Source organism: Polyodon spathula, chromosome 53, assembly GCF_017654505.1.
Source record: "Polyodon spathula isolate WHYD16114869_AA chromosome 53, ASM1765450v1, whole genome shotgun sequence".
Taxonomy (NCBI): Eukaryota; Metazoa; Chordata; class Actinopteri; order Acipenseriformes; family Polyodontidae; genus Polyodon; species Polyodon spathula.
This window is the reverse complement of record NC_054586.1, coordinates 1502-12349: the sequence shown is the minus strand read 5'-3', so window position 1 is coordinate 12349 and position 10848 is coordinate 1502. Positions and strand designations below refer to the sequence as shown.

Sequence of the window (10848 nt, the reverse complement as noted above, 5' to 3'; positions counted from 1 at the left end):
TAATCACTTTATCCTGGATCATAAAGAATGAGGCTATGAGTAGATGAGATTTGGTATGTTCATCTCTCGCTGAGGAAGTACTTTTCCACGCTCTGTTTCAGGGGAGCTGCTCGGACAGGCTGGGGATTCGAAGTCCTCTGCGATCGTGGCTGACCTGTCAGAAACCACCTTTGAGACCAGCAATGGAGAGACCAGGTGAAGCAGCTTAGCCAGACGGTGATGTCCCTCAGCCTGAGGTGGCATGTCCTGTTCTCTCCACAAGGTGGTGCTGTTGCTCTGTTAATGCAATTTCAGCTGATAAGGAATGATTTTTTTCTTCTTCATGATGCTGTAGCTGGACCATCCATACATAATAATAATAATCCAGTACTGTTAAAAAGAGAGCACAAGGGGGCGCTGTGTACTGTGTGTGATTAACATGCATGGCCATGGCTCAGAATGTTTTCCTCTGAACCCAATTCCCTTTCCTCTGCGTGACTCGATTGCCTGGTTTCACATTTGCTGCTGCCAGCCTTTGGTTAGAAAGTGTTTGAAAGAACCTTGAAACTTCAAGTGCTTTCTTTCTAAATTGCATCTTAAAAGGAACCTCATCGTAATCTCCAGAGTGCGCGCGTGTGTCTTTCTGTTTGTGTGTGTGTGTGGTGCAGCTTCATCTCTTCAAACGAACCCCAGGGGACTGCCACTGAATTGAATTCTTTGTGGAATGAGATTCAAACAGCCGAGACGTTTTCAAAGAGATCCTCTACAGAGGGGCAGCAGCTGCATGCTGAAACTCTAGATTTCCATTTCGCAGACAGCCCAAACCAAGCATTCTGAAGCTTAACCAGGATCCGATATAATCGCAGAGACAGAAACAGGACTCCCGTTGCAGAGCAGTTTCGCCCGTTCCAGGTATTAACCTGCTATGCAATGGGAGTCTTATAGCCACCTGCAGTAAACCTGCTGGCAGTCTCTTGGTGGTATCAAGCACTAATAGTAACCCTGATAATACTGAGAGTGACGATGACAAGGACGTCTCTTTGTTGCAGCATCGGAGGAGAGATACAGACCCTAGCTTGGGACCCCAGAGGCGAGAGGCTAGCTGTGCTGCTTAAAGGTAATCCTCATTAAACGTTTGGCCGCGCTGAATAAAGCGGTGAGCCGAACCGTACTTCTTAAAGGTAACAAACCATCCACGAAACAAAAAAAAAAGCAATAGGAAGTGCTCAGAGTATCTAGGATGGACTTTATTATTTTTTTTGTTGCTAGGAAACCCTGAGAAGTCAGACAGCAGGTCGATCATCGCGGTTTTTAAAACTCGCACCAGCCCCGTCTTCGAGCTGGTCCCCTGGTAAGTAACTTTTATTAGCAATTGATCCGAATGAAATCATTAAACGAGGACCCTCTCTGCCTACCGACAGGCACACATGCGCCGCAGAGACCAGGCTTGGGGTCAGTTCCTGCTTTTCAGTTCCACTTCCTTTGTTTCAGAGACACGGCAGTTGTCGCGATAGTTCAGCTGCTTTCATTTTGAAGCCAATTTAGTTGACTGACAAACAGCGACTTCAGTTGAAGTGATCTGCTGCCACTGCCCTCGAGAAGCTGCTTGTAACACAGTACTGCCACTGCAGTTCTGATCAGTGATTTGCAGGAATTGGGAAATGGACCCCAGCCCTGGTAGAGACCCACCTGTCCTGTTCGGTGTTTTGTTTTCATAACTCTGCTCCTGAATGACTCTTGTGCACCGACTGTGTCCTCTTGCCTGTCAGTCACTCCCAGTACGATAACTGCCTTCATTTTTGTAGCAAGCCCTCCTGCAGACGTTTCGAATTGCATTTGGACATAACCCTAGAATTTTATATGAATGTTTTTTCTTTACCTTTCTGGTACTGTGCAAATATTATAAGATTGTGTGTGCGTGCGTGTGCGTGTGCGTGCATGCTTGTGTGTGCGTGCGTTGCTTTGTTCATGTCTGCTCTACCCTTTTTATTGTTAACAGATTCAAAGCTTAAGATATTTACAAGGTCTTGAGTGACTTGTAGCCTGTGTGCGTGACCCCAGCTTCTAATCACGAGAAGTTTGTTTGGGGAAAAATAAACTAAAGCAGGTCTGTGAATAATTAACATGGGAGCTGTCACTTTTTCACAGGCGCTAGTGGAGACGCTAATTAACAGCTGTGGTGTGCTCTGCACTCTGCTGATTTCTAATTACAGAGCAGCACGTTTTTAAACGCACATTTTTAATTGGCGACATCTATTGAAATGAGAGTCCTCTCCTGAGTGCCTCTCGGAGATGAAGCAGCTGAGATATTCCCCGCCCTTCCTCCTGGATTCGCGGCTGACACTTTGAAATAAGCTTTCCGTTGTGTTAAACTGCCTGCGTTTGCGATAACGGCTCAGTGTGTTGGAGGTCACGGCAGGGTCAAGGCAACCTGCTTGTGAAAGAGTCCATTGCTTCCTCCTTCCAGGTCTTTCGCCCCCTCCCTGTCGAATCCTCTCTGGTGAGAATACGTTAGCTGGTTATCGACTTGCCTTTCAAACTGGCTGAGCGGCTTGGAGCGGGAGTTTTTCCGCTGACTCGGATCACAGATTGAAATCCGCTCTGCAGCTCCGAGCTCCTCAGGGGTGGAGCGGAACCGAGCATGCCGTGAAGTGGCTTCTCTCTCTGGGCGGCTCGCTTGCCTCGCGCCCTCGCTGCCAGGGGCTGGATGTTGAGATCCGAGGTAGCTGGTGTTGTATGGAATTGGCTCTGCTGCCCGGGTAACTTGTGCCCATGCCGTGTGTCTCTGTGTTCACAGCGGGTTCGTCCAGGGGGAGGAGGGTGCCGACCCCCATCTCATTCACTTCCACCCGCACTTCGAGAAGGGAGCCCTGCTCACCGTGGTAAGTTTCCTAAATGTTTGAAACCCTGAGAAAACGGTGTGTACATCGCTGAAGGCAACATTCATATTTCACGCCTAACTCTCTTGGGAGGCGACAGTTTCCATTCAGAAGAATTTTAACTGCAGTATATTGGTTTTCCAGTTTTCAGAAAATAAAAAATGAATCTAATATATCGATATAACCTGCTGGGTTTTTTTTAATAGCATCAGTAACCTCTGTATTGGCTGGCCTGCGGATTTCGATTTGAGACGTAACTCTCCCTCTTCAAGCACCTAACCTAACCTCAAAGCTGTTACTGTCAGCTAAGGGAATGATGCCTAGAAAGTGGCTTTAATCCTGTGTGTGTGCGTATGTGTAGCTGCACGCTCGCTTCTGCACACAGATGACCCTGCCTTGCCCTCCTTGTCTCCGCAGTGCTGGTGTAACGGGCGCATCTCTCACATCCCCTTCTACTTCGTGAGTGCCGGGGTGCCTCGGCACAGTCTGGGGTACAGCCCCCCCGTACCCTACCCCTCCCGGGGGTCTGAGGTCAGCGAGAGACTGCTGTTCTCCGAGCTGGGCTCCTGAGCAGACAGAGGATTAAAGATACCGTGTCTTCCTTGAGATGAGTGTTCGAACTTTTTTTTTCTTTTATGAATTTGTAATTATAAATAAAATAATAATAATTATAATAATCTGTGATTGCTAATAATAATCATAATGATCTCGGACTCCTCTTTATTACACTTGATTGAAACAGCCAATCAGGACCGTCTCTTGTGTGCTGTGATCCGTATCGTACCGCGACGTGCGCATCGTGATAGGGTCGTATCGCGATATTGGTTTGATCAGTGACATCATCAAAGCCCTAGCTGAATCTTAAACGATGTGAAATGTCTTCTACTCTCCAGCCCCCCTCCCGTCGGGTCTAACTGAAAGGCAACAGGTTTTTTTACACCAAATCTTTTCTTTTTTCGTCGCTTACAAAAATACCATCTGGTTCCTGTGTCAGGATGTGTGCTGCACGTTCCTTCTCATTAACGAAGGCTGTGAAAAGCCGCCAATAAGCCTGAGTCATGTGTATTTTTATATGACAGCGTGGGATCTCCAAATAACCATTTTGTGTATTATGGGATATATATATTATATATATAATATATATATATATATATATATATATATATATATATATATATATATATATATATATATATTTTTTTTTTTCTGTGTAGGTTTTAATTGCAATTGTGTTGCTTCTCAATTGTGAAAATAAAACCAGCAGCCGCTCTGGTAACACAGAGCAAGCAGGGCCGGGGTCAGTCCCGGGTTTCAATTCCTCTTTCAAATCCATTCCCAGTTCCAGCTGGGATTAGAATTGATGTTTTTAGAGACCTACTAAACCGTTTCATTGATTCACTCGCATGACTTCAGTTGCCGTCTTCCGCTTGAAGCTCATTTTAAGACAATGCTGCCAGTAGCGGTTTTGATCAATGCTGTGTTTTGGAATTGATTTGAAAAACGGAAATTGACACCAAGCCTGCTAGCTGAGTTTAAAATGCGACAGTGTGCGTGGCTAGCTGCCTGCAGCACTGGCGCACGTGTGAAACAGATGAGAGTAAATACTGACTGTTTGAGTTGTGATGCTCCCAATAAATCTACATCTCAAAGCAGGGTGGGGAAATAAGAAAACTTTTTGGGCGGTCTCTAAAATCCACAGTTTTGGATATCGGGTCTGGATTGGACCTCAAAGGCCAGAGTCGAGTACCACCGGGCTATGGGGTAGCTAATTCAGTTCAAGGCAGTATAGAGAGGCAGGTGAACTGGGAACACTGGGGGAACTGCAGTCTGCACTGGCACGCGGCGTTCTGTTTCCGGATCCCACACACTCACCTGATCCTCCATTCAGAGAAAAACAAGCATCTCTGACTGTGACCTGTGTTACCTGCTGTGAAACAGACAGCCGCCAATGCACGCACACACACACATATGTAAAAAGCCTTGTCTGCTGAGTCTCAGAGGCCAGTGTTAACAGCTGCTTTGCTGCCTGCCCCCCGGCTCAGTTTCCCAGTATGAAGATCTCGACAGATTCTTTCTTTCGATTGGAAATAAAATGTTAATTAAATTTGCGCATCAATACATTGGCAGCTGTAGGGGCTAGAAACGAAACGGTTTGAAATTGAGACCAAACCAACACTTTTTAAAATGTTTGTTTTTATTAGCGTGGTGTAAAGAATTCAGAATTCAAGGCTGTCTGTTATTATCCCAGAGCTGAACAACCACATCCTGTAATCCAAATTATTCTTCTTCCTTTCAGAACTAGGAGCGGGCTGGTGTTTCAGTAGTCTTCCCAGCGGCAGAGCTTCATTCCACTGCATTAGGATACACAATTCAGTAAATTCCCTTTAACAAAATAATATCAAACTGCCACATGCGTTAAATTAAAAAGAAGGACGGCAACGTGTTTGCTAGTCCTGCTTAAGTCATCAAATATTGGACAGTTTTCCTAAAACAGCAATCGAGGGGGGCAAAACAAACAACACGACTTTAGATTTTCTTAGTGGACTGGTAGATGGCTGGTTTTGGAAATCCCGAATAACAAATGTAAAATAAACCAGGAACGAGGGAGTGTTAAAGAGAGCTCGGAGCCCCACCCCGGCTCACAGGCCCGTGCTGAGCGTGTCCGTCTCCGCGCTGGCTTCCTTCAGCGGGCTGGGCAGGCTCTTGAGGTACTCCAGGTGTCTCCTGGCCTCCGCCTGGTTCTGTCGCACATAGTAGACCACGTATGCGATGACCATGGAGAACCAGCCGAGCATCGTCACCAGCATGGCCACGTCGGTCGTCTTGCGCTGGAGGCTGCAGAAGTTCACCCCTTCGTCCAGCAGCTTGACCAGGGGCTGGCCGGCGTGCTCGGGCCCCTGCGCCGAGCTCTCGCACACGATCCCGCTCACCGTCTCCGGGTCCAGGTTCACCGTCTCGATCAGCTCCTGCAGGGCGCAGCTGCAGTGCCAGGGGTTGTGGTGGAGCCGGGTCTTGGCACGCGTGGGGCCCAGGTCCTCCTTGCTGGCCAGCTGCAGCTGATTGTCGGACAGGTCCAGGATCTTGAGCTCCGGGCTCAGGTGCCGGAAGGCTCCCGGGGAGAGGCTCTCGATCTGATTGCGGGACAGGTCGAGTTCGCGCAGGCGCGGGAGGTTTTTGAATGCCCCGTCCCGCACGGTGCTGATCTGGTTCCCCTCCAGGTGCAGCGTGACCGTGTCCCGCGGGAGGGAAGCTGGGATCTCCTGCAGCCCAGCGTTGGCGCAGCTCACTGTCCCGCTGTCCCAGGCGCAGTGGCAGCCCGCCGGACACAAGAGGGAGCCCTGCCCGCACAGCGTCAGCAGCAGCAGCAGCAGCGGGAGCGCTCGCTGGCAGCTGGTCATCTCCTCAACATAGCCGCGTGGCTCGGGGGTCTTCGAGACTGACTGGCGGACCTGTTCAACATGAAAACAACAGTCAGGTTTGGGTTTTTTTTTTGTTAAGGTAACTTTTATGAGCATTTTATATCACAATTATTTTGTTTCTATACAACCAGCCACACTCTGTTACAGGGCTACTGTGGTTAATTGTTTGCCTTGGTTCTCCTTTCTCATACAGTCCTGCACACACTTCATCACTTAACAGTCTAAGCAAGAAATCTCGCAAAACCATTTTATTAATTCTGATTGAGGATTGCAATCTAACCCTAATCAATCCTCACAAGCCGGGCGAATCCTGGGATCGAGATTCAATCGCCCTGGGACAGGATTAGGGAGCGCCCCACCTCTCCACTTGGTTGCCTTGGCCACAAGCCGTTTACATCCAACAGGAGACCGGCAGGGTTTATTTTTGCTTAAGGGGCCATTTAATTACATTCGCATGGCATTCTTGTATCGGCGTCAGATAGCGTGTGGTCAATGTGTTAATTACACCAGGCACGGGCGAACCGTCGCTGGAAACCCAGATAGCACCTGCCTCTCGCCTGTGAAACGCCTCCCTGCAGATTCAGCACGTTAACCGGGGCAGTGCTGATAAAGAGCGCTTCAATATGAAGAAGGTGATGAAATATGAAATGAAAGGGTGCTGCGTGTCCTGGCAGACAGTTATATCAGCCTGCAGTGCGATTCGGAGCGTCTGCCAGGGTCGGAAATGACAGCTTCCCAATGAGAGTGCTGAGAGTGATCTTCGAGAGCGAGGGGGTGGGTGGATTATCACGGAACAGACAGAGAGCCAGGGAGTGACGCTGGAAAAATGGATTAGCAAAGTCTCAGACTGGGGCGGGTGTTGAATTGGCCTGTCACCAAATCAATGAAACACAGCACTCCTTAAATTGTGTTAAAAACGGGGATGGGAATAAGACTCCTCTTGCACAGCGGTTTCACCCAGTCCAGATTTTACTAGGAGCTTGATTAGCCACAGTGTGTAGGGAACAAGCTCATGTCTTATTAAACTCCTAGCAAAACCAGGAATGGATCAAACTGGAATGGTTTTGCGAGACACGCAGACCTACTCCCTGTGAAAGGCAGCACATACATTATCGCGGATCTGCATAGAAATAAACACTTTTAATTTCATCTCACAGTGGCTAAAATCCCTTCCCCTTTCGGGGTGTTTTTGTTCGCCTTTGATGTTAGCTAGTTTATTTTTAAAGAGTCGAATTGCTTCTCCAGCCTGCGAAATGGGGCCGCATGCTTTGTGTTATATTCTCCACACACACAGGTAAGCAGGCTGTCTTGAATTACAATTACAAACCGCATCGAGGGGTTCTGTGACATGGCCAACCACGAGAGGGAATCGCTCTGAAACAGGCTGTCCATCTGGAGCAGTTACATAAAACAAACAAAAACAATAATTGCACGCCTTCTTTAGCAGCATGGAAAACCTATAAGTCAAAGGACTTCTAATATGAAGAGTCTTCACTGCTTTTGAAGGAGGCAAACATTGAGGCGCACAGAGCAGCTCTAATCACCAGGCTAGGAGGATAAACAAACAATATAGGAGCACAGGCACCCCCGTACCCCCCTCCCCTCCCCTGTCTCCCCCAGGTTTGAAAGCACCCTGCTGTGTATGCACATTTAAAACCAAGCCCTGCGCATTGTTTCAGTTATTGAATGAAATGACATCTGGGCTGCACCTCTGGGGGGAGAGAGAGAGAGAGTGAGTGTTGAATGCTTTCCTGGAACAAATGCTTTCTAAATGGTGCTCATAATTAAGTCTTCTATCCCTGCGTTCTAATTCCAAAGAGAATCGGAACTGTGAAACAGTAACTCCATGAAATCGCCTCATCAGTCTTCTCATTATGTTTGAAGTAGGACAAGTGGCGCAGGTCACCCACACAAGAGATTGAAAGATTCTTTTTGAAATAGAATGTAGAATGCTTGTCTAGATTTGTTTTAATCCTCCCCTAGATCTTTAATGAGGGATAGATATTTATAGCAACAGGAAAGGAACTCTGAAGGATAAGAATCTTAGGCCTGTGTCGTCTTGAAGGAGTCTTGCAAGGTCCCTTACAAAAATAATAAACACACAAGAAAAATCTCTGTGTAAACAATGAGTAAACGCTGTGTTGCTGAAGCGTGTCTCTGTTTTTATTGAACGAAAGAAATGCAATAAGATGATTTGACTTTAATATGTCCGTTAAAGTTAGTGCTTCAGAAACCTTGGATTGTTTTTCTTAGCTGTTTGGTTCCAGTTTATGCCAAAGACATTTTCTCTTCTTTTAAAAAACAAATAAGTGAAACACTCAGACTCTATATTCCTGTCTTTGTACAGCACAAGCCAATGTTTGTGTTTCCCTGCTGGGCATGAGAGCACGGGTCTAAAGCAAGACAGACCTCGCGCTGCTCTTTCCCTTATACTAGTGGACCGCAGCGCAGCTAAAATCAGAGGCAAGCATTGCAAAGACCAGAGAGGTATGGAAAAGCAGATTTTAAAAACAATATGGCAAAGCATGCTTGATGCACAGTACAGCCGAGGGGAAAAGCACAGGGAGACTGTTACCATAAAGAAATGAGCTAATGAACTTGAATTGACTCATTTTATTTATTAACTGATATGTATTTATTGTACACGTGTGTGTGTGTGTAATATATATTATATAATATATATAATTCCAGTGAAGGATCTGTAACTCTTCTCTTCTGGACAATACAGCACTCTGCCTTTTAATGCATTTTAACTTGTACTGATCCACTCCCTGTTTTACTGTATTCAATCCTGCACTCAACTCAATCTCTAGTATCTAGTATTTCACCTGCACTCTTATATAACCCTGCTGTATCTCTCTGCACTGTTATCTGCACTTGATCTGCCCCGATATCAAATCGTACTGTGTTTTGTATTTGCTCTTATTAGGACTGAAGTCACTGTATTTTGTACCGTAAATTGCCCTGGGTAAGGGTGTCTGCTAAGATAATAATAATAATAAATAATAATAATAATAATAATAATAATAATAATAGATGATGACTAGGTATTTGACAGACTATATTACAGTGTTGAATTATAATAACACATCTCTTCATTGCGATGGATTATCTATTGTCTGAGTCCAGTCGGAAATCTGCCGGATTAAAGCGAGTCTCTTATTCCTGGGACAAATTATAGTGCTTTAAAAAGAGCCGCGACGGGTTATATAAGCACGCAGGGCTGAGCAGAGAGAAATGTTTCTTTGCGTTTTATTTGATTGCAGTACAGAGAAAGGGGACAGAGCCGGTTATGTCAGGAAATCGTCTCTGTGAAGCCACTGGCTAAAAGCACGATTGTCTGTAAACACACCGCGGGGAGCAACGCTGCAGTTTGAACGCCTAGATTAGCTCTCTCACCTCGGTCCATTGAAACAAAATGATGCGTGCTAGTCCCGACATCAGGTAATCTGTGTGGAGCTGTCACACCTCGCGATGTCGTGACATGTGCAATACTGTCGTGTGGGTATAGCCTTATCGTGCAGACTGGTAATCAAATACAAGGCATGTGTGTGTGCAAAATATAACATACTTCAACTCACCTGTCGAAGAGATCTCTGTGTACTGCTTGCAACAGGCGCCCACGGTGAAAGCAAATTAAAACACGATGATGATAATAATAATAATAATAATAATAATTGTATAGTATGCGATTAGTAAACTAAAACGTTAACAAAATGATTTCAAACCTACGTATGCATTTATCTCCAAATTAAAACACGACGATAACAGAAGCACACGGTTGAAAAGTGGGGAAGTATCCAACTTCACGATTCGCAGTTTGGAAAAGGCGTTTTTTTTGTTGTTTTGTTTTTGCAGTTGAAATCTGTTGAGCCGCGGCTCTCCCCCAAACCTGTTTATTGAATATCTCTCAACCCCTTTCAATGAAATGCATCACACCGGGCAGGTAGCCTGTGCACAGCTACGCGAATAATAACTGTATCGACAGAGGCACATTGGGATGGGTCCACCCACACCTGGAGTCTAGGGATCTAATAAGAATAAGAATAATAATAATAATAATAATAATAATAATAATAATAAACAAACAACTTAGTCCGATAAATCCTTCAAAGTGCTTCTCCGTCGCGTCTTTTTCAGGTCCCACCCCAAAATAAAATACTGAATGAAACAGCAATCCGCGCGTCCACGTCTTTTCACAGAGATGGGTGTTTGCTGTGGACGCGCCCGCTGTCCGGGTTTAAAGGGACCGAGCACGCTGTTTTAATGGCTGTTTTGAGTGACTGCGTCACCTGCAGCCGGTAGAGACGGGGGGGGGGGGGGGGGGGGGGGGGCTAATGCTATGACTGACGACGGTCGCTCGCTGTCAGAGAGAGAGAGAGCTTCTGAATTGAATATATTGTGTGTATAAACACCCACACGCATGTGGGGCGAACACTGCTTGTGCACCGTTGGCAAGTCTCATTTGCACGAGACTGCTATGACTGTTCGAGCTACATGCGAATTGCCATAGTATATATATATATAATAAAAACATCAGCAATACAAAATGTTAGCATCACCATCATCAA

At 46.1% G+C, this 10848-nt stretch overlaps 2 protein-coding genes across 2 annotated transcripts in view; one reads left to right on the top strand and one right to left on the bottom strand.

Annotated features, from left to right (window-relative positions):
• Positions 1 to 3944, top strand: part of LOC121307112 (aladin-like) — a 4575-nt gene extending 631 nt beyond the window's left edge. Inside the window, exons 2-6 of the mRNA XM_041239239.1 lie at positions 102 to 195; positions 1029 to 1096; positions 1249 to 1330; positions 2777 to 2861; positions 3276 to 3944. Coding sequence (XP_041095173.1) covers positions 102 to 195; positions 1029 to 1096; positions 1249 to 1330; positions 2777 to 2861; positions 3276 to 3428 — 482 coding nt within the window. The 3' untranslated portion in view covers positions 3429 to 3944. The remainder of the gene's footprint in view (positions 1 to 101; positions 196 to 1028; positions 1097 to 1248; positions 1331 to 2776; positions 2862 to 3275) is intronic.
• A 103-nt stretch (positions 3945 to 4047) lies between these two features.
• On the bottom strand, positions 4048 to 10585 carry LOC121307101 (leucine-rich repeat-containing protein 3-like). The gene is made up of 2 exons (XM_041239223.1): positions 9859 to 10585; positions 4048 to 6307 (listed from the first exon to the last, which is right to left on the bottom strand). The coding sequence occupies exon 2, from the start codon at positions 6254 to 6256 to the stop codon at positions 5498 to 5500; it is 759 nt and encodes a 252-aa protein (XP_041095157.1). The 5' UTR covers positions 6257 to 6307; positions 9859 to 10585; the 3' UTR covers positions 4048 to 5497.
• Between the last annotated feature and the right edge of the window lie 263 nt (positions 10586 to 10848).